Here is a 23,621-nt window from a genome sequence, read left to right as displayed (position 1 = left end):
ATTGAGCCATCCAATCAAGCCGGTCCTCTTCATCCATCCCCCACCGGTTCCACCACTTTCCTGATGGCACTGACGTATCCTGGAGCTGAGGGTTTTCGGATTATCATGAAGACTCGGGCCTCTCATCTCACTTGACTTTTGTGACTACTACTAAAGTGCCTTCTGACGAGGGCAATTAGAAGTATTCTAACATTTTCTGAAAATCGTTGAATTTTTTGGAATTTATTTACTCTGTACTCATATTTTTTGTGAAGACTCGAGCCTTTCATCTCACTTGATTTTTGTGACTACTTTAAAGTGGTCACTGACGAGAGCAATTAGAAGTGCTTTGACGTTTTCCAAAAACCGTTGGATTCATTTTTAAACTTTTGTTAATTTTTTTTTACTCATTTTTTTATTTTTTATGAAGACTCGAGCCTTTCATCTCACTTGATTCGTGCGATTACGCTAAAGTGCTCACTGACGAGAGCAATTAGAAGTGTCCTGACGTTTTCCAAAAACCTTTTGATTCTTTTTCATATTTATTTTATTTATTTTCATTAATTTTTTTTACTCATATTTTTATTACAGCTTCAGTGGATAGTTGAAAAGCGTTTGAGTAACTGAAGAAATATATGCAATTCAAGGGGAGAACCTCATGAAACTAATAAGTGGCAGCTGGTGGAGGTACGAATCGAGTAACTTTTAGTACATGCAGAGAAATTATCTGGGAAAACCCTAGTGCTAGCACGAACAAAGGACGCAAGGTGGTTTAGCCCCTATGGCACTAGACGTGGACCATATTTTTCATGAACGATTTTCACATTTACGAGTTTGGGAAAGAGCCAATGCGAAGCCCCGGAGAAGGAAAAGTGAAGGTCATATGGAAAATGTATGTTATTTCACCAGTCGATAAGAGTATCATCTGGCGAATGTTGGCTTTATAATTCTAGTCCAAGCACAGGATCATAATGACCTGAGTCAAGTAATATTTTTATCGTCGCATGACAATAACATTGATCATTCTGATGATTGACACTGGGTGAATGTACAGTGTGGCTTCCATCAAACTGTAACAGACACTTAAACTGTTATCCAAGTGACACACTGGAATTGGAACAGCACTAGAATTTTTTATAGCCGATGGATTGGGATTTTTGGCAGCATCAACACTTGAATTATTCAAACAATTTTTCGCCGTAAATGATAGGTCGTATAAAAAAAAAATGAAACAGATATTGAAACAAATCCGCCTGGCGCTACATTTAGAAGTAAAATGTCAGTGTTCATTTTCATTTAAAAAATGTTCTTGACATTAAAATGTCGACCCAATTTCTACTTCTCTCATTCCTCATTCCTTTATCACAAATTTCCAGAACAAAGTTATCCCCTTTCCATTACGTACGAAGAATAATTAAGAAATTCATTGTTTAATGGATTTTGTAGCGGTGCGTTGGTAATCGAAAAAATAAATTAAATCTTAAAAATTAACTTCGTTGTAATTCATATTGTATAGCGGTAAATGAGCATCCAGTCTCTGAAGTCTACGAGCCTTTTGAAGGAGAGAAATGTCTACGTTGGGTGGAACTTGTGGTACAAGAGAAATGTAATTATCAGATAAAAACTGGAAAATTTCGTAGCTTCACTTCAGAATAGAGACCTTAGAGATACGGATTTGTTAATTATAAGGAATGAAACAATGAAAATTGGAAGAACCATTATTTCACTAGATTAAAAAATCCCAGTAATAAAGCCATTGTAAAATACCCGGAAACTTAGGGCCAAAGGAGCTCCACTGAAAGTTTTAATGTCCCAATTCGGAAATAAAAAAAAAATCCCAGAATAAAAAATAGCCAACGCACTTTGATATCCTTGACGTAAAAGTCGAGTGGAAAATGGAAAGGAAAATATAAATCAGTCGTAAGTTCCCAGGAGAAAAACACGTGTACCAGAAAAATGTAAAAGTCGTAAACATCAAGCACTTGGAATTCACTTTTTATAGTGTACTGCTCTCGAAAATGCAATGTATGAATTATATTTCTCTTCAAACAGAAAATTGAGAAATGCTCGAACTGCTTATGCATTCTGATAGCACATCGTGTGGAAGAAATTTTTCATCCTTCGACTTTGTAATGCACTAAAAAATTACAAATAAATCGATTTTAAATGAGTCCTCTCGATGAAAAAGACCCGATCCCTTGCAAACAAAAAACTAGGGACAAAGAAACGAAAACGGGACTCAGGTTCGTTATTAAAAAGAAATTTAAAGACTTACCCCATCGAAAAGAGGATGAAATCGGTCGTTGCCCCGAACATCATTTGTACTTCACGCCTGAAAAAAATTCCAGAAATTGATGAGTTGATCGATGAAGTTCCTTGCTTCATAATATCCCACTGAACCATGATTAAGTGATCAAACTGACTAAATTATTTCCTGGAGAAAAAATGCAGTTGAGAAAAAAATTTAAAGAAGTAATTTGGAAAAATGTGCCTTCATTTCCCCTCGAATAAAAGTCCTATTCCGACAATTTTTCACTGGAGACCTTGTGAAAGCTGTAACTCTAGTCAGGTTCTCAAAATTTCATTGGTCCAACTACTGATATTAAATTATTTCAGTCAAGTATCACGTCTCTTAATGTCTGTTAATTCCATGATGATAAATCTCCTCAATTCTCTGAAGTTTGTTGACAAATGAAGTCCCCTAAATTCTGAAGTTTTTTAATAATTCTCCTGACATTTAAAATTTTAATATCATGAAACTGATATCCAAGGGGACAAAAAATTGTGAAATGAGAGACAAACGTTGGACAATCAGGGACAAAATAACGCTGTACCGGGGAATACTGAAATTGCACGGTAATTTCTCATGAATAAAACTCCTGGTGGAGATATACCGAGAAAATGAATGTTTGCAGGACGTGAAAAAAAATTACGAGCAATTGATGCTGCTAGAGCACGAAAACTCACCTCAAGGGAGTTGAAGATTCTCAGTGGAGAAGTCAAGGAGTATCGTGGTATTCTAAACGAGGTTGAAAATGGCGACAAGAGAAGAATACACACTGTTTTGCAAGGTCACAAGGACTTTCAGTTGGCGTATGAAAATCACAATCCAGGCGTAGGATTTTTTTGTAGGATCCTCACACTACAATTGACCACAAATAAAAAATGAGAAAAACTTATGTTCTTTCTACCTTCAGACGGTTTGCGACGCAGTTGACCAAGATAACTGCCTCAAACGACGCCAATTGGACAAATTGTACTACGTGAAGCGAAAAAAAATGAAGGAATTCTTTGATCATAAGGTTCATCATATTTTTCCATTTCAAATCCTCAAGAGTATTATGACGAGACTGCTTTACTTCACAAATTTGAAAATCTCGATTTTTTTACGCGACACAATTTAACAGAATAATCTGACGGTTTTTTTTAATTTTATAGAACTTGAATTGACACTCAATGAGAACTTTCTCGAACTTTAAAAAAATCCAGTTTCAAATTTTATTTATCTCCTCATCACTTGTCCGTAAAGAAAAATTTCTCGCACATTTCGCACGATGTGCAGTGATTTTTACTGAGAATTCCTCTCCACGATAGCACAGAAGCAAATTCGTAGAGAAATTCCGCGTCGGTAATGAAAATTTCATTGAGGATCAAATGAATTTCCTCTGGTTTCACCTGGTGGGATCAAAACCCCTCGGGAATTTACCCTTAACCGCAGCAAAACAACCCCTGGACAGATTTTTTCGCGAAGCCAACACTAAAATTTATCTTCCCACAATTCGAGGTTCATCATAATTTTTTCTATCACTTAATTAATTGAACGAACAATGTACCCTATTCTATCCGCTTAATTAAAGTAACGATATTATAAACTCACAGTTCATGAACTGTTAAGCTTTGCCCTCATTACTTAATGGAAATGACAAAAAAATATTTCGCCATAAAAATTTATCTGGTAAATTGAAAAAATTAACTGAATCACTCCATATTCCTCTTTTCACACGTAAACCCCACCCTCAGTCGTTTGAAAATTCGTGGAGCATTCAGAATGTAAAAACCTCAAGACCAAATTTGCCTTCATTATTCTTTCACTTTCACCACCTCTCCATAACATTCTTAGTCCAATAGTGAATCAGAAAACCCGGATAAGTGCACTGAATTTTCGAGTGATTTTCTGATGAATATCTTTGAATTCCAACGAGCCAGAAACATTTTATCAGGACGTCCCCTATGGATCGTCACTCCATTCACGGATCACTGTGCGAAGTGATCCTGAAGTTGAATCCACTTCTCCGGTTCTCCCATCTCTCTAAAATAACCTACAATTCAATTTAAAACTCTTCTGATTAAACAGCTCGAGTTGACACATTTGCAAGACGAATTTGAGCTTCAGTCCGAGGTGCCAGAGCCAGACCGCGACCACCAGAGGATCATCGCACTTTATCGGAAAGCCCGAGCTAATGAGACAGCAGCAAAGGCCGTCAGGGGAACGTATCAAAGCATGTTAGCCATCCTGGAAAAGGTAAACACTGAGCCCTTGAAAAAAAATAAACAATGTATCGTAAAAAGACGCCTTCGAGGCTCAGCTTGTCGATTCAAGCCTTCCACTCCCTCGTCCTCTACCCCGATTTTAAAAACATCCAATCGTCTACTCTCCACAGGAGACGATCTGTTTTGACGCTGTACTGGAGGCCTTGAAGAAGGACAAAGTGGAACAATCCACTGTTCTACAACGCACGTCAACCATGGGTCAACTAGCTGCTGAGGATCTTGATGATACACGTCAGCTGTACAAGAGAATGGCCAACGACGTCTGGAAGAATATGAAAGAACGTGAGGGAAATCTCAAAAGAGCCCGCACAAAAGTCAAAAGCCTGTGGCAACATGCGCGTTCTCTCGTCAGAGTAGAGGTCTATTAGTCCACCGAACGTCGAACAAAAAATTTGAAGAAAAAAAAAATTTTAAAAAAAGCTAGAAGAATGAGGAAGGGGAAAACGTTTACTCTAACGGAAATTGACTTTTCCAGAGTGACATGGACTACGCGGAGAAACTCAAAGGTAAAATGAAGTCGGTAGTTGACGAAGATCTTAAAAAACAAATTGATGAACTGGAGGCTACATTTGAAAGGATGAAAGAAGTGCTGATGATACGTTCTTCCGATGAAATGTTCACAAGGTAATGGAAGAACACCTGTGGTCACATTTCCTCGGTTTTCATATGGTTCATTGACTCAACAGATTCCAGGAGCAGAGGAGGAAGAAGGAGTGTCTAATTGGACAATTTAACAGGAACCTTGAGGAGCGTGATTTATACTTAAATAAGAAGGAACACGCCTGTGTAATACTTGCCAATTTGGAACACTCTGTGATTACTACCACTGGCCAGTAATGTCTCCATTAGTGCACTTGTTTTAATTTAATATTTCTGGAGCGTGTGGGTAATTTATTGGAGGGAGTGGTGATGCGATGATGCTGAACAGTTTGAAAAGTTATTTTGATTTCGTATTTAATTTTCGTATTTAATCTTATCCGTTTAAAATGTTCGTTCCATTAACAAAAATATTCGGGAGATTCGTTTGATTTAATTACGAAATCATTTCATCTTTTTGAAGAAATGAAAGGCATTTACTGGATTTTATAAATTTTTTTTCGGAGTTCTAATCAGATTTTCGTTGAGGGAAAAGTAAAAAAAATGAACCAATGAGACTCTTTTGTCTGGAGTCAAGAAAAAAGAACGCAGCGCACGTGCATGAAATACAGATGCCTTACGATAAGCTATGGTAACATTACCATAATAGAAGTTTAATTTTCATTGGCTAGTTATATTATTTTTAAAAATAATCAATGCTCCTTACGTATCATAAATTCCCTGCTCATTCCTCGATTCCGATTAGTGCACAAACGACTGCTTGAATTTCAATGGTATTTTTGCTACTGCATAGTTCATGTTCCCAATCGTCTGCAGGTCATAACTTATGCGCTACGGTACATAGTTCAGTACGCACCGTGGGAATTTCCAGGGTATTCGCGAGTTTTCGAGAATATTTTTGAGATTTCTACAAAGTTCGCGAAAATACTCGTGTTTTAAGCAAAACTACAAGGAATTCTCAGGAGGAAATCATCAAAAAAAATTCATTGGTTTCTCCGGAAATTCGAAAGAACTCTTATAATCTTTTGAATGTCAATTTTATTACCGTAACTATTCAATTACAATTCAATAGTTCTTGTCATAAAATGAAAGAGTGTAGATTAAATTTAGCAAAACTCTCGTTCCCTAAAATAATTCATACAATTTCATCCTATTCCATTTCCATTTTCCATCCGATTTCCATTTTCTCCGATACATTAATTTAATTTTATCCACCATTTTGCTAAAATCGATATTGCAGAGATTGATTCGATTTATTAAATGCCGAGAGAAAAGGGCGATTTATCCTTTTTATTCTTTATAATCTGACATTCGTACAGAACGGGAAAAACAAATCAAACCTCCCCCATACAACAGTCCTTAGTGACCACTCGAACGACAGTTTTCTCATTCTCCTTCCGAGGGAGGGGAAGTAGATATTTCAATTAACTCAATCGTAACGATATATTCTTTCGATTAATGGAGGAATGCCCATAAATTCGAATTCTATTCTGGTTTTTCGATAGAATGGATAGAAAAGGCGGTCGGAACTGAGTATTGAAGAAAAAAACTATTACACTATTACTACGTAATAATAACAAAAATAATAATCCATATAATTCATATATTTAAAGATCATGTTTTTTCTTGAGATACTCAAGTCCAGGATGGAAATATCCCTAAGACACGCGTGAGAGAGCGGATTGATGACAAAAAACGTTACATATTTTTAAAGAGCACACTTGATATACCATAAAATGCTCTCCTAACATTTTATCCTGGACTCCCTCATTTTGCGGATATTAGCATAATTAACCGAACGTTCCAGTATACTTACCCACTTAGCATAGAGGCAAGTTGATGAGTCGGTTCTCGTGAAATTGTACAGGGCCTCTATTTCTCCGACACTAATCTAAGGGAACGGCCTGGATAAATTTAACGTACCTGATTGCGGAAACATTTTGTTCGACTTAAAGTTCAACTATTTCATGTTGAAAAAAACGTGGAATTGATTATTAATTTACAACTGCGGTTTATCGTAGCTGTTGCATTGCACTGACAGAAAAAAATTATCTCTGGTAAAAATGGCTAACATAATAATAAATTAAAAAAGTATTTAAATATCTAGCAAAATGTAAAATCAGGGTCTAATCAATTGCAATAATAACTGCGAAGCTTTCTGTAAATATTCTGACATGAAAAAAAAATTAAATTCTGAATTTCCATAGTTTAAATAAATTTAAGAACAGCAACAATACATGTCTTCACCGTTGTGCTTTGAAGTAGTCTTAGAGGGTAAATTAATCAGCGTAAAATTTTTAGTTTCACCGAAAATCTCAATGTAGTACAAAATTTTTACTTCAGATACAAAGCAAACAAGAAAGAGAGCCTCGAGCAGATAGAATATCAAAAGAGAAGAAAAGCGGATTGCGAGAAAAAAAGGCGAGCCAAGGGTGAAGTATTAATTAATGTACGAAGCGCTTTGTTGAATATGCTGGGCCTGCTGGAGGTTGTGAAACGAGGAAAAGGCAGTGGTGGAGGTGGTAAGAAGGCCACAAAGGATCACGATAAAAAGACGAGAGAGAAAGCTAAGCGTAATGATGAGAAGGAAAGCGAGGATGAGAGGTCAATGCGATCGTTCAAACCTGACACACAGAGAGTAGAAACAGTCGACACTGACGGTGAATAGATTATCATTTTGATTTAATTGTGGTATTAATTACTGGGGCTCTTGTCACAGCTATTTCATTGCTTTCACGAGTTACTAAGAAGATGATGGTTCTTTATGGAATGAGCAATTTTGATCTCGATGAGGAGAGCGAACGAAATGCGAGAATTTTGTATCAGACTTATGTAGCTGATGTGCATTCGAAAATGAAATTTGAAGATGAGGACGTCGAGCCTACCGGTAAATAATATTTTATCGAGATATTGAAAAGTTATTCTCATAGGGGAATAATTTTGTTCAGGAAGTTAACGTATTTCGTAGAAAAGTTTGGTTTTCTACATCAATTTCGGGGAATTTGGAATTTAATTTTTTTACGGATTTCATTTCACCGAAATATTTTCTACAGAAATCGCTTGACATAAATATTAATAGTTTCATTTTCACTCTATTCGTTTATTACGTGAAAAGTCCATAGAAATAATCTCAATGGATTAATTCTTATATAAAATTTAAATTCCATTGATTTTTGGAAAAAAATATTCTTATCGAAGATTTCCATCGAAAAAAACTGATATAATTATTGGAACAATGTTATACCAATTTTCAATCCAATCATTTGCTCTCAAAGTTCAGCAATCACTCAGTAATTACGTGAGAAAATAATTCAAAAGTGAACTTCTGACCTGATTCCCTCCATCATCCCCAGACATAGTCCATCATATCAAATATTCCTTTCTTCAATTTTCATATTTCATACAGGAATCGTTGTGGAGCACGAAGTGATCGATACATCAGTCTTCACTCGTGAGGATATAAAGAATCGTAGCCAGCAAATCGTCGAAGCAAATATTCGATACCAGTGATAAATTGTCCAATTATTCATACTTTATCCATAACAATATTTATTTTCAGTACTTATCAATAAATTATTTAATTTCATTGACACGCCCCCAACCCAAACGCTCCTTTCTCTTCTCAAGTACCAGCCACGAAGGTGTGTTCTTTATTGGCTGGGCATTGGGATACTTGTATTTTGGTTTCGTTTCTTTGAAGGGGTTGATCTCTTTGAATTTCCTCAGTAGAAAGTCTTTATTGATGTCCTTAGGATCTCGATATTTATCCATGTATAAATTGAAGGGTTTGCCTTTGGGAAACCACTCTTGAGGGCGAATGTAGGGAGATGGAAAATCGTACTCGAAGATTGGAGCTTTCATTTCTATAAAAAATAATCGAATGAAAAAAATACACTTTAGATTCTTTCAACTCGACTCGAAACATTTTTATGAACCAAACAATATAGGTGAAAGTGGATACGGAGGAGAGTAATTTTTTTTATCATTGCAAATCTTCATTTCAGTAATAAAAGGGAAAAGAAGACAAGTTACTTTCACGGTGAGTTTCGTTTTTATTCAGGATCTTCCAAGGATGTTTATCCAAAATCGTACGGACTCAAGCTGTGTTCATTTTATTAATTTATAGATAGATTCATTTTCTTTGCGTTAATAAAAAAAGTCGAGTAAATAAATAAATATATCGCCGACAATGGCGGAGTCGTTAGAATATTCGACTCGTGTGCCCCAATTTTCTGGCATCTCTAATTTCTCGGTTTCATGGTTAAGCAACGGAGTCTCGTAAAAGAGACAACTATCTGGTCAATGGTTGTCCCCTCAGGGTGAGGTTTTTGCTTGGCCCATAATGAATTCGGTACAGAGGAGTTGGGTAGGTACAAATGATAAAAACCCGAAAGGGTATACGAACGAAAGGAAACTGAATTTAATTTGAGACTAAAGAATAAATAAATTCAAATTGAGAATAAATCCTGTAAGAATCGCTGTTCAAAGAAACAGATGTTTATTCTGTTGCTTCAAAGGGGACTATTTTTTTTTAATCCGCTGAACAACATTGGGTTCCATATGTTCTCCCTTCTGCCGAAAAAAACTAGAACTTCGTTCAAAAAAAAAACAATTTGACTCCCCGAAAGTGGATAAACATCCTTAATTCCAGAGAAATAGTAAAACTTTCCTAGATACGGATTTCGTAGCTCCCATTACGCTCTAATAAGAAAAAAGATCTCATCTTCCTTCCGTCCAACGATAATCACCATAAAACTCACCCTCAAGTCGACTTATCTCGCTTTATCAATTTCTCACTGATTCCAATGCTTAATTAACTTGGTTGAGAGGATGAAAAAGATGACTCAATTTGATATCAACATTACTTTCTTGAAATTACTTCCGAAATCATGGAGATGGTTAAATTTTAATATATTGATTTTTCATAACCCCAACTCAGAACTACAAAAAGAGTCTTTAACATAACTTTAGAGTAGCTCTACTTTCAGTTTTCCAATTTTCCAACTGAATTGGGCAATAGAAGTTTTGAAAAAATTATACCCGGTCAGTATGACCTAAATTAAATTACATAAAATATTAAAATTTTTCAGAGGAGTAATTTCTTATGAATAAGTAATATAACTTATTTAAAAAGTAATGAATAATTTTTTATGAGGCTTCTTTTTTTAAATCCCCATTTTTCACTATCAAATGATAAATAAATCAGCCATAAATTTTTAAGTATAATGGAAATGTCATTCACCCGATACACTGCATCAAGTATCGATAATTTAGTTTAAAAAAAAATACGTTTTCGAATGGAATTGAGTTTCTTTGAATTAATTTCCATTTTTCAATAATCTTTCAATTTATCGGACGAGTATAGCTACTTTAAAGATATCCATCGACAGTACAAGAAAATTGAGTTGACTCATCTTGACTCATGACTTTTACGGCTTCCCAATAGACTGAGAGACGGAAATACTCACGTAAACTGCGGTGATAAAACTCCTGAACACTGTCGTCCCAATCAGCTTGATAGAAAGATAAGCCCGCAGGAGTGAGAACATCCTGATGTTTCTTGTAGAAGTCCCTAGTCCTCCAATTGCGTTGTTCCAGCTCCAAACACGGCTGTATCTTCTTATACTCCGAGAGATCAATCTTTTTCTCTTGTTTATAAAGCACAAAGATGTATCTACAATAGCCTAAGCCACGCGCTGGAATGGGCATCATGTAATCAATCAGAACGTCTCCCTTATCAACTTGATCCCCAGGAATATTTCCAACGAACCAGTGACAGTACTCTAGCTCTCTATTCGTCAAATTCCCATCAGGGGTTGTGAGAAGAAGTGTCCAAAGAGAGTCTGGCTCAGCGGTATATTTGACAAAGGGAATATTTTTCACCTCATTCGGCTTTAATAAATTCCCTCTGTGAACAGGTGCTATCGTTTCCTCATTCAACTCGTATTTGATCTCTAAAGGAATTGTGGGGTAAAAGTACGCATCTCCATAAAGGTCGTTGAAGATACCGTAATGCTCTGCTATTGTTTTTATGTGGCTTGGAGCATCAGTTTGCCACCAGTCCTCTTTTGATGCTTTTAGGTCAATCAATACTGAAGAAGAGAATGATAATAAAACTTCAATGAGTCATACATATTCATCAGCTCATAATTGAGAGATTAAATTGTTTCAATTTTCAATCAGTTATGTGGCCTAATGCATACACACCGATAAAGACTACTAGTTACGGACTGACAGTGACTGATCATCATTTTGACGAATGATTACTGTGGGACCACAATCATTTCATTAGGGAAATTAATCGGAAATTTAATTATTTGTGAATGACCTTCGAGGGCAATATCACAACGCCTCGAGAATTTTTTCGTCAAAGCACAAAGCTCTCTTGACGAATTCTGGTGAAACCTCCGACAGTGAATTTCTGATTCATTCGTTAACCAATAGAAGACACTTTAATTGGTCAGTATTTAATTCCGTGGAGACTACAGTGGTGAAGAATTAAAGTCCTTCCCACTGGTGAGACCGTGTCTTTACCAACTGTGAATAAATTATGTGACTGAAATCCCTTGGAGGATGAGCATTGGTGATCGTATCGAACTGACATGTGAATTATTTTATTTCAAAACGTATGAAATATTCACTTCTTCATTTTTCACTGGTTACCTCTGGAGAGAAGACATCGCAGAGAATTATTAAGAGTCTCTTTATATAGAGGATTCCCAGCATTATGAGAAAAGTCTCTTGCCAAATCATTATGAACAACTTCACTTCAAAGGTATTTCACAAAGTCTTAGGTGAATTGGAACGAGGTAAAATTGAGAGAATTTTGTGATGCTATAGCGAAAAGTAGCTTTGAAACGCTACAAATTAAAGTGAAACTAACTATGATATAGATGAATATCACATTTAATTCTTCACTAGGGATTATTGAAACTGTTGGAGGACGAGGAATATTACGGGCATGAGACTAGTGAAAGTTTATTTTATGGGGAGACTGATAATGTAGTCACATTATTAAATCACATTCACCCGAAAATAGAATATCCTCAAATCGTAAAAAAGAAACGAAATCGACTGGAAAAATTAAAAACTGAAGACTCGGCAAAATTCTACCGAAATGTTCTCCCACGTTAATTAGAACACTTCCAGCTTGACAATGTCACTCCGATTATCTTTATACCAAGAGTAAAAATGGAAAGTGTGAAATTAATTTAATCGCAAAAGTTCTGTTTTATGCATTCGAAAGTCTTCAGTTTTTTCGCAAGTGCCTTGTGGTCACCCATCCACTTGCTGACCACACAGACCACTGCCCAACTTTCCAAAGCTAAGGCTGGGTTTTAAGAGGATATTTCGCCCGCGGAACACGGGAATCAGATGAGTACTTTCTGCTTCTTCCAAAAAAACATTCTAGCTTATGAACGGTTTATCATCCGATGAGAGTTCATTAGTGAACTTGGTATAGCAATACGAGCAATATAGACACCTCAACTGGAATACTATTTAATTGAAATTGTATGTTCAATTGAATGGAATGTTCAGTTGTCCAAGACAGTGCCAAGAATTTTTTCCATGCCAATTTCCCACTAATGAAATTATTAGAACAAACAAGAGTCATTTGCGAAATTGTTTATCTTTCCTCCCTTGTACCCCTGATAATTACTCAAATCAATATCCTTACATTCTTTTCGCCGAGCCTTCTTCTCCATCTCCGGATTCTTCCTATTCTCCTTCACATTCTCAAGAAAACCAGCTGACATCTCAGCCCTCGAGACCTTCTTGGGTTTGAACCCAATATCAACTCTGAAACTGAGTTCTGGATCCTTGGCATTCAATTCTAAATCCCAGAAAATCCAAATAAAAATTCAACAACAAACATCAAACTTTCAGGTTAGAACCAGTTCCTAAAATTCGACACCAACCTGCGAGCCTTTGTGCCAATGTCCTGGCAACTCCCACGGGTTTTCCCCTCATCAGATGTCCATTTCTCACTTGCTGAACTCCCGCAGGGATTAAATCCCTCTTTAAACAATTAAAAATTCGACTGGCCATGATCAACAACAAACCTCGGTCCACGAGTTGCCGAAGCCGATTCCTACCTGATCGACCCCGGGAAACATCGAGAGATGCCTTTGTCTCGTTCCATTCAAAGATGGCGTTCAACTTTTGATTGCGCTCGTCATGAGATGCTGGACCGGGGGAAGAGGGGGTACTGGAGTTATTGTACCTGAGAAGAGCCTACAGGGGCTGCCCTTCCACGATCACCGGTCGCTTTCCAGGCCACGGGAGTAGAATGGCTCTTCGGTAACGGTCACGAATCGCTTCAGCCGGCTAAACCACAACGCGTCTCCCTTCAGTTTCCACCAACAAGTGACGCCAGTCTGTTGTATTCTAAGTTAACTCCATAATAATCGCGAAAATGACCCCCTGTGCTCCCAAATATACCCCAAAGTGAGTCTAATACATTTCAGGATCTGAAATACAGTGGATCCAGTATGACAACCACCAATGAAATGCTCCAGTGTAATTAAATAATCAAGAGATATTCGGAGTTGTTCGTTCCGGTAGTGCCTGTGGAATTAATCAGCGTCATTTGACATTTCAGTTGTTACAAAGAGATTTCCATTATCGATTGTTACGTGAAAGAGGTGGAAAACGAATAGAAAGTTCACTGGAAGGATCCATTATTTTGATTCCTCTCCCCAACATGCACTATACGCAGGGGTAAATCAAGAGGCGCCAAAGGAACGACGCGCAGGGCAAAGGGGGAGTGAGTCAATAACACGAAAAACGTAGTTAGATAGTGTCTCTAAACATTATACAATCTGAATTTTTTCGTTTGTCGTTGATAACTGTCAGGTTATTTCGGCGAGAGTGTAAACTCCACCACGACCTTGTTTTTTAATGCCACCGATACTTCAATAGTGATAAACGATTCTCTGATAACCGTGCGATAACAGACGTCAGTGAGAAAAGGAATAAATTTTATAAATATAGCAAGACGCGAGAGGTGAACGGTAGCACAATGTGTCTCGTGAGATCGATGAGGAAGTCTCGGACTCACAGTGCTCTGGGAATATTTCACTTCCCGGAAGGCGTAATTCTGGCGTGAAATAAAAAAAAGAATATAGATCCTGTGATTAATGAAGTTTTTTTCATTCTCGGGAAACTGAGAATAATATTGATTGAGAAATTATGACGGATTTATTGATTGGAATGGCCGGAAATGGTTTTCACAACAGCAATGGAACTCCATCGAGCAATGGTGATGTCGTATATCGAACGAGAAATCCAGGAATTTACAGAAATTCGGAGATGAGACACTCGAGGAGTGAGGACATACTGGGGGGTAGTGGAACAGGTGCACCAACGAGAACACCGAGTCCACTACTCCATGATCAGACGTGCGCCTCTGAGGATGATCTCGTGGCATCCAGTGCACTCAGAGATGCCTCGTCCACGTCGAATCTACTGCAAGGGAGTCACAGCTTCTGTCCTTACAACAGGAGAGCCACTGCCTCACCTCCTCCAAATTTTGCGACTGATAGAATTGACCCGGAGGACTCGATTCGTGACATTGTCAGTGAAAACGATCTCTACAGGTAATTGCACTAGCTGAACTATTTTTCCAACACCATGCATTGCTATCAAATTCTCTGCTCCAGTCGACCGTTAATTGACAGAAGGAATCAGGTAGTTTTTGTAAATTTTCGAGTGGGAAATCTGGCCCATCGGGGCAATTCATTTATTCTCATCTATTTCAGGAACAGAACAATCGAAAGATTATTATGACGGGATATTCCAATATTTACCTTTGAGGTTTCTGAATTAAGACAACAAATCGTTCGAGGATTTTTCGAGGTATTTAGCAAAAGTTTCGGTCTCGTCTGACAAAGGAAATATTGTTGACCCGGAGCACACCCAACGCAGCAAAACATGAAGTTAAATATATGAAACTGATACTCGCGAAGTAGTCACCAGATGAAAATTGTGTGTGCATAGTTTTTGAGAGTATGAGTACATGAATAACATCAGAATTATAGACAACTATTCAGATGTTAAACTTAGAATGAGAAAATTGCAAAAAATTCATATCCGTTCTCTTTTATCGGCAATTAGTCCATTTTTATTCCATTCTTCATTCGCCTTAATGATGATAACTTGCAAGACACGTGTGTTTATGTCATTCATGTCATTTATTTTTACTCAGTCACGTCACTGATGTCATGAAATTCGCATTTCAGATTCGTGCTATTTAAACGTCACTATGACAAATACATCGCACTCTCGGAGAAATACGAGGAGTCCCGTGGTATCACATACTACCTGGAGGAGCGTTATCACGAGGTCAAGGTGGGTATTTCAATGCAAATAAAACGCAGTGTATTTTCACTTTCATAAGAAAATATCTTGTTGGGTATTAGTCATAGTTTCTTCCGGTGAAAGAGGGATAGTTTAATTTATGGGCGCACTCTGTACCTGCCCTAAGTATTAAAGTGCCCACTCCTTATTTAGCTTGTTTTTTTTTCTTCTTTATTTTTTTATCGGCCATTTATCCCGGGTTCACCTCTTCCCACCCACGGTGGGCTCAAATATCGACATCGAGAATCGCTTTCTTCCTGCTATTTGTGAATGTATTTCATGTTATTTGCGCACATGTAACGTGGAAGGATATTTTATACGTCGTCTGGCGTGACTAACTTCCTTTCGCTAATTCTCTACCAAATGTGAAATAAATAACATGAAACTCGTTGTAATTTATATGGATGGGATTTTTGTTATTGCTTTGTGCTCGCTGGTTTCACGTATTAGATAATCAACCATTTGAAAATGGAGATCACGGAAATCTGCGAATTGAAGCTGAACCATTTCTTTGCGTCTGAAGAACAGCACACGTGCCATTTGTCGCAATTGAAAGTTCCGTTTTGAATTTTCGATCGAAAATCACCCAAAAAGTTCGTAAATCCACTTTTCACTTGACAGTCACCTGAACTCCTGGTTCATGACCTTGGATCAAAATCCTTGGATCCCAAAAATCCCGATCTAATTAAGTGAAACTAAATCAACGATAAAAAAAAATCTATCAGGCGATTCACCACATTTTCTCTGACAAATGTAGTTCGACATTCGCTGTTTCACATTCGTTAGAAAATATTGTGTCAGCCTTATGATGAAAATTAGTATTATTGACATGAGGAGGCCACGTTTGTAGTACACGACAATTGTTCGAAGAGCATAATCAGGGGAAAACCCCGGCTGGGGAATTAAAAATCAAAATGAAGGTTTATGCTTCTAGAGGACAGCGGCCTGAAAATCTCGACAGATGTTTAGGATTCAGCCACTCTCGACTGTGGATGACACCGGATCATAAATATTTCTAGAATCATCTTCATAGAATGTCATAAATCTTTTTCAAGTAGTTTTTGTCGAATAACAAAATAGCTATTTTCCAAAATTCCACGAAAATACGAGTGAGTAAAATTTTTGCAACATTTTATCGCAGGGCCCAGGGGCCAGACGAGACTTTGCAAAGGCAATCGTTCGTACAAAGACGTGACAATAAAAATAATGATGAGGACATTCAACTAAGTTGATAATTTGCCAACATTAATCCAAAAGAAAGTAGAACAAATGTAGAATAAATAACGCGAAATGTGTCGTAAATTATCACAATAGTATTTTTGTTTCGCTTCTATTGAAAAGGACTTTCTCAAGGACTTGAATATTGAAAGACTTAAATATTGTTTTTGTCATGGAATTGAAGTACACCGGAAAGTGAGAATTGGTGGCGGGGTGGGGTTGATCTATATTGTTATACTTTAAAGTTTCTAGGTGATCAAGAGAACCTCATTCGAGGCACTATGTTCTTTCAAACATAACGTGTTCATTCTTCGAAACAACCGGATAACTCTTCAGCATTATTATACGTCGTCTGGCGTGAGTGACTTCCTTTCGCTAATTTCCTACCAAATGTAGAATAAATAACGTGAAATTGGTCGTAATTCAGAAGCATAACATTTTTATTCTTGTTTTGTTTTGCGTCCCATGCTTCATTGAATACAATTGAATGATCAACAATTTGGCAGTCGAAGACATTGAAATCTGTCCCCGGAAATGGCGTTCGTGAGGAAATACATTGAGTTTTTGGTTTTTGTTTGACTTTTAAGAGATCGAAATGTTGTCACTTTTGCTTTCACGTGGAAGCCTTGTTTGATCGATTCTCGTTTTTTGATTTTATAATTTTTTTGTGATGATACCGAAGCACAATCAGGAATGTGAACTAGTAGGGAAGTAGCCTAGATCTCTGATGATCCTTTGAAATCCTAACATAATAAAAAAAAATTATTTTAAACATCGTTTTGAAAAGTAATAACTTTCGTTCATTTTTTAACGAAGCCAGATTTGATTTCAGCATTTTTAAAGGTTTCCTGGCGTAACTGACTTCCTTTCTTTAACTCTCTACCAAATATAGAATAAATAATATTAAATTCGTCATAACTCATAATAATGGGATTGTTATATTACTCTCTTTTTGCTATCACGCAAGAATCTAGAATTTGGCAATGAAGATCACATAGTAAACATCCGTAGCCGGAAACTAAGTTCATGCATGAGGGAAAACAAGATTTTCTTCAACTATAATGTTGTGAATTGAAAATTTTTGCTTGAGGACTTGCAAATAGAAAATTAATTCACTTCAATGAACATCAGGGATATTATCTATTTTTGTTATTTGTTGTAGGTTTAAAATTCCTGGAAAAATGTGCCTTGAGGATGTTACAGATGAAATCTATTATCCTTTTAATTTTCAAGGCGGTCAAAAGCTTGAAGACACAAAATTCTTTTTATGATCGTTTGACAAAAACAATCGTGATTAGGAGTTTTTGACTATCCACTTAATCTAGTGGGAGTCAACTAAGAGAACAAAGAACATGTTCACAGGCGAGTCTTGAAAAGTTTAAAAAATCCCACGTCGATACATTGTTCAACTCAAACATACGAAATTTCCAAAGAAAAATAGACAATGACATATTGGATTCAAGGATGAGAATATCTCTCATAAAATGAAGTTAAATAGACAGTATGTTGTCCCCAAATTGAAGGATAGATATTATATTGTCATCATTATTCCGTTTACGAATTGATTCTGTCTCTCTGAATATTGTATAGCCGAAGCGAAAGACAAGTCATCGTTGTTTCGTCCAGAATAAATCTTTCGAGAGCAAAAAAGGAAATGGCAACAGGTCGGAAATGATTTCTTGTTTGCATAGAAGATCCCCTCCACTCGGAACAGATAAATCTATTTTTGTCCATTATCATTTAGTCTATCATCATTTCTGATGAACTATTAATTTAGCGTTATGGATTGGAATGTATGCGTGAGAAATTGAACTTTAAACGAGGTGCATTGAGCCTTAACACCAGCGATGATTTGAGTGAGTGAAAGAGAGGAGTTGTTCGATTAAAATGAAATTAATGATATTTGAAGTCAGGTAAGAGGAAACTCTCTCATAGCCGTTCACCGAACCGTGAGAGCGGGTGACCTCACCACCGACGGTCCCAGAGTGCTCTTCGAGGCCGAGTTGAGTTAACAGTACATATAATACCGAGTATATAACTCTAAACGTCGCCCACTAAACGTAATTATCCTGAGGAGGTCGGTGCTGTTGTGGCCCCATCCCCTTTTGGATCCTCTTGGTGAGACCAGAGAAGTCTTTAGTCTCCAGTCAAAGTATCTGAACTGCTGATGTTTGTTTCATTTTCTATTGTACAAAGGAAATCTTGATTTTATAGAATGAAAAACTTCCGGGGTCTTGACATAAGAAACTACGAGTTCGCGAATTAAACACTTCCGGCTCGGAAATTAAGGATGTAATGTCTCTCAGCCAATTCTCAATCAGTTTTATGATGCGCATGTGTCTTTAACGTGTTGTTAAACGCACGTGAGATTTTTTTTTTCACGCAGAGCAACTACTAACGGGTGAATTTCATGTTGAAGAGTCTTTCAGGAAGTTTTTTCTAACGGCTGATTCGCCTGTCAAAATTCTACAAAATTATGGATTTTTTCAAAATTTCACATCTCTAGAAAATAGATGAGCCTGCGATTTCCCAGAAAATTCTTCACTTCGACAGAAAATGAAAAACAAATTTTTTCTATCTTCCTATCCCCAGGAACAATTATCAATTAATTTTTATGCTCTAATTATTCGTCTTCAAACGTTTAATCGATTTTCGATGCATGAAAAATCTCCAATTGTCCTGGAGATTTAAAACTCACAGTCTCAGTCTCTCCTTGACACCAGCACTTTGTCTCTGGAAAATAAAACGTTTTTCTCTACGCGGAAAACAATCGATGAATAACCAATGCCGTATTTCATTGAACATTATTATCATCATTGTTACTCTTATTCATTGAGAGACTGAGAGTTGAGGAAGTAATGCCATGAGAAGCCACACCTAGGTTGAGAGGGTTTTGGTTGAATGATCAAGCCTCCTCCTCGGACTGATAAAATGTGATAATTAAATTTTTACCTCTATTTGTTTATTGTTATTTTTTTGCCCAGGCCGAGAAAGATAGACTCGAGGAAACAACAAAAGCACTGGAGAAACGTCTTGAAGGCCGTGAGACAGAGTTACGTGACAAAGAGGAGGAATTATTTTTGCATTTGGAACGTAGTCTACGTCTTGACGATGAGATTGAACGTCTCAAGACAGAGCGTGATGCCTGTAATGCAGCACGTGAGCAGTTGGAGAAAGAGCAGACCTCGGCGCTCCGTCAGTTACAGTTGCAAGCAACGCAGAATGAAATAACTAGGAGGAATCTCGAGAGAGCGAGACAGGACGTCGTCAGGCAGGCGACCGTCATTCGTGCTGAACGCGATGCACTGGAACGCGAGGTAAATGCATAAAAGAGAATAAAAAAAACCGTGGGTATAGGGGGAAGAAAAAAAAAACGGAATTGGAGGATTTAACGGTATCATTTAACTCAGGTGAAACTAATTTCTGTTTTTATTCGTCTCAGAACGTCGTTTTGAAGGAAAAACTGAGAGTTGAGCAGGTGGAATTGGGCGCTGAGAGACGGAGGAGGGAGGAGGGAATAGCAGTATTAACGCATGAAGCAACAACTTTGAGGCATGCAGCACGTCATCTGCGTGCCGCTGCACTTCATGCCACCTCCTGTCGTCGACGCAGAAGGTGCTCAGTATGTTTGTACGCCAAACGTACATTCGCTGAGGCTGACGATTACCAGGATGAGTAAGTTATTTTCATCTTGTTGGCATTTGGTAAATAAAAAAATTATCAATTTACTTGGTGCAAGGTCATTAATTTTCGTAATTGAAGTTGAAAGACAATTACTGTAATTAAATTGACTAATGGGTGTTTTATGGGGGAGATATAAATAATAAGAACAATAAGTTTGATAACGTTCAATCAAATTGACAATCCCACGAAATTGATTTCAAACGCTATTATTCAATTCAATAAAACGAAATAAACAGGATCATTCATAACAGAGGGAAATGGTCAAGATAATCATTGAAAATGATATTACTAAGTTATTAGTAAAATACCTTCTCTATATGAAATATAAAATCAATTTCCCACGTGTTTTATTGTTTCTGGTCGTTTCTCTTGCAGTGGAAAATTATTCAAGTGTCTACAAGCACCACTACAAGATCTACGAACTTGGCTACGACCGGGTCCGCTGCCCTCGACTTCCTCATCCAGTGGATTACGTACCAGCTCACCAATGGACCGTGGAATTAGTTACATCGATGACTCGTCAAGCAGCTCTGAGGATGAGGAATTTGCTGATACACCAATGGCTGAGGTCTCTCTGTCAAGTACAAATTCTGGTGTACCACCAGCATCGCGTGCATTCTCATCGGATTCTGGGTATGTGCCTGATCCCATGGCATCAAATGGTGCTACACCGATAACACCAACGAGTTCGCCAATAGAGCCTGATTTTTCTTCGTGTAGTTTTTCATCAGAAATTGGCGATCGGAGATCACGTTCATACGAGCCCGGTGGCAGTAGTCGCAAGATCAGTGAGTCAACGAGCAGTGAGACTGATACACAGAGAGCAGCAGCATTTACGAGATCCAAGTGGACATCGTCTTTTCGCCGACTGCTTGGAAAGAAATCCAAGGGCAAGCACAACGAGAATAAAACAAATTAATATTTTTCATTTTTTGTATTTTTGCAGAGAAACGGTGAAACGATTTTTTTAGTTTTTAATCCTTCTTGAGTATCGCTTTTTTTTAATGATCTACATTTACAAAGAACAATCTTTGAATTCTTCCTCTTGAAAGGACTGCTTTTCAACACAAATGTGCAATCAACAAGTGCTGAATCTAACGGCCGAAACACGAGCTCGACAATTTCGTTGTTGATCGCATTTTTCAATGACTCGAACAAAAATAGTGATCTAAGAAGACGTCAGTTTGCCACTTCACTGATAACATTTTTTATTTTCCCTTTTCGTCAATTTGAGCATTTTTGGGGGAGTTTCAATTGGACAGATTTTTTTACATCGTTCAACAGTAATACACTTATTCAGGGTGCAATTCACTTCTCGGGGTTTTAAATAACCCATAAGAACCAAATTCATTGATACTGCCAGTTAATCGGGGATGAATTTTAATCCTATGTTATGCGCTAGTAGAAATTCTCTAGGGGACATATGTAGCCTTCATTATCTTGCCGAATGTACTTGCACACAGGATGACTGACTCATTTAAGAGTCACTCTAAGGTTTAAGACTGGTTTAGTTATTAGTTATTAAAACGTGTTCCAGATACTTAGGGATTTTAATGCAATTAATGATAAATTCAGGTCAGTAGTTTGTGCTAATTAATAATACTTGAGATATTTAAAATTATTAGAGAGGGTGGGATTGATTTTTAAGGAGGAATTGACAAGATTCTTTTCATAATTTATTGATTCCATATTTTACGATAAAATTCCCAAGGGTTTATGATACGTTGAGATATTTGAATATTAAACAAGTTGACTTTAATTATCAAGATATATTATTATTGGGTTTGTTGAGGGCCCGTGAGAATTGATATTTATGTACATATTCATAATTTATGTATGTTCAATCGACTGTGACGTGAAGAGTTCATTCCAATATTTTAAAACAGGGTGCCAAAAATGGAATTAATAAACTAGCACAAATCAGGCACAATTATATCGTAAAATAGATTGTAATTACTGAAATACACCGAGGTAATTTGTCCGTCGATAAATAATTAATTATGGAATTAAATGTAACTTGAGGTTCCTTGAAACGTAAAATGCTCAGTCAATAAAAATCTCTGCCATCCTCGACACTACGAGGATGTTCCCAGAGGATAGGTATATTGGCAAATTTGTTTACAGATTTAAAAACGATCAATAACGTACATGTTTTTCGGTATACAGCAAAATGAGTGTTAACGATGTTACTGTTAATCGATTAATTAAGTATCCACAAACTGATGGGCAAATTGTGTTATCCCGTATAGAAAATATCACTGTAACATTGTATTTTTAATGATGCAAAAGTGCGGGTATTCTTGACAACATTCCATGAGAAATTATATCTGAAATAAATGAATAGTTATGTCGATGATTTTCAAACGAAGTTTGGTTTGTTTTTTTATTAATATCAGTAGGGAGCATTCAAATATTACATCATCGAATGACGGGGATACGATATGTATTTTTTAACGAATCATGATGGAGGGTGGATACGCTAGGCCGTCATGTCATGCCATAATTAACAAAAATCGTTTGTTCAGATGAAGATCTCCATTTCGAATGAGTCGATGAAGAGTTCATTGATCACGAAGATTGCTTCATCCCCGATTTTTCTAATGACTTTGGAGATTTTCTGCTTTTGTTGAGGAAATGTTTCATTTGTTCATGGAGGCATTATGGCATACTGATTTTATTTTTCCTCAGAAATTATAGGGGACATTTGTAATTTTTTTAAGGCCCCAGGAATATTCTAAAAACTATTTTTATGTTTTTCTTGGCTGCTGGGCCTCCGGGGGCAAAGAGGACAGTAATTTGGTTCGATGCAGTAAATCGAGAGTTTGATTTCTCAAAGAAATTATAAATTTATGTAAGAAAAATAATTCTTATGACACAACATCCAAACTTCGTGGCTCAGTAAATAATTCTAAAACAGAAAAACTTTATATTTTTCGTTGTGAATCCCATCATAAATTTCTCAACCAAAATTCGACAAACAAATTTTAGCCGGAAGGATTCAGAACATCCTTAAACCCCACTTAATCCACTTTATCTTCGGTAAACCGATAATGTAGGGTTTTAATTATCCTAAGGGACTGGCAGATGGCATCACCAGTCTCTGTACAAGTCTCGCTGAACATAAACTCCTCCATTACCCATCAGTAAACCTAATCTCCAAAATTACGATAAGTAAATTCGACTTTCATTAGCCAAATGGCTCCTGAATCATTTCAAAAAAATGTTGTGTCCAG

The 23,621-nt window shown here is 37.0% G+C and overlaps 3 protein-coding genes and 1 long non-coding RNA gene across 6 annotated transcripts in view; 2 read left to right on the top strand and 2 right to left on the bottom strand.

Moving 5' to 3' along the window:
• The window catches only part of LOC135167259 (uncharacterized), a 45,311-nt gene extending 39,318 nt beyond the window's left edge, over positions 1 to 5,993 (bottom strand). Inside the window, exons 1-3 of one of the 2 annotated variants that reach the window (XR_010299827.1) lie at positions 5,834 to 5,993; positions 2,947 to 3,121; positions 2,255 to 2,311 (exon numbers count right to left, since the gene is read on the bottom strand). This is a non-coding gene — a long non-coding RNA (uncharacterized LOC135167259). Of the gene's footprint in view, positions 1 to 2,254; positions 2,312 to 2,946; positions 3,249 to 5,833 lie in introns of those variants that run through there. The other variant, XR_010299825.1, reaches the window with a different exon arrangement.
• Positions 2,549 to 8,655, top strand: LOC135167249 (uncharacterized). Its single transcript, XM_064130256.1, has 10 exons — positions 2,549 to 2,835; positions 2,895 to 3,094; positions 3,177 to 3,281; positions 4,334 to 4,501; positions 4,641 to 4,889; positions 5,006 to 5,154; positions 5,217 to 5,363; positions 7,471 to 7,787; positions 7,847 to 8,014; positions 8,534 to 8,655. Exons 1-10 carry the CDS (start codon positions 2,733 to 2,735, stop codon positions 8,635 to 8,637), a joined length of 1,710 nt encoding a protein of 569 aa, XP_063986326.1. The 5' UTR covers positions 2,549 to 2,732; the 3' UTR covers positions 8,638 to 8,655.
• On the bottom strand, positions 8,207 to 13,228 carry LOC135167258 (large ribosomal subunit protein mL38). The gene is made up of 4 exons (XM_064130276.1): positions 13,047 to 13,228; positions 12,806 to 12,961; positions 10,596 to 11,219; positions 8,207 to 8,990 (listed from the first exon to the last, which is right to left on the bottom strand). The coding sequence occupies exons 1-4, from the start codon at positions 13,174 to 13,176 to the stop codon at positions 8,701 to 8,703; spliced, it is 1,200 nt and encodes a 399-aa protein (XP_063986346.1). The 5' UTR covers positions 13,177 to 13,228; the 3' UTR covers positions 8,207 to 8,700.
• A 130-nt stretch (positions 13,229 to 13,358) lies between these two features.
• On the top strand, positions 13,359 to 22,756 carry LOC135167251 (uncharacterized). Of its 2 annotated transcripts, XM_064130258.1 has the most exons (6): positions 13,359 to 14,726; positions 15,369 to 15,477; positions 19,689 to 20,021; positions 20,147 to 20,379; positions 20,764 to 21,021; positions 21,109 to 22,756. In XM_064130258.1, the coding sequence occupies exons 1-6, from the start codon at positions 14,320 to 14,322 to the stop codon at positions 21,305 to 21,307; spliced, it is 1,539 nt and encodes a 512-aa protein (XP_063986328.1). In that variant the 5' UTR covers positions 13,359 to 14,319; the 3' UTR covers positions 21,308 to 22,756. The 2 variants fall into 2 exon arrangements, with proteins under 2 accessions (XP_063986328.1, XP_063986327.1); XM_064130257.1 differs by having other exon boundaries at positions 20,764 to 22,756.
• The last annotated feature ends 865 nt before the right edge of the window (positions 22,757 to 23,621 follow it).

This window comes from Diachasmimorpha longicaudata, chromosome 11 (genome assembly GCF_034640455.1).
Source record: "Diachasmimorpha longicaudata isolate KC_UGA_2023 chromosome 11, iyDiaLong2, whole genome shotgun sequence".
Lineage (NCBI taxonomy): Eukaryota > Metazoa > Arthropoda > Insecta > Hymenoptera > Braconidae > Diachasmimorpha > Diachasmimorpha longicaudata.
Note: the sequence above shows the minus strand (reverse complement) of the source record. Positions and strands in the feature narration are given on the sequence as shown.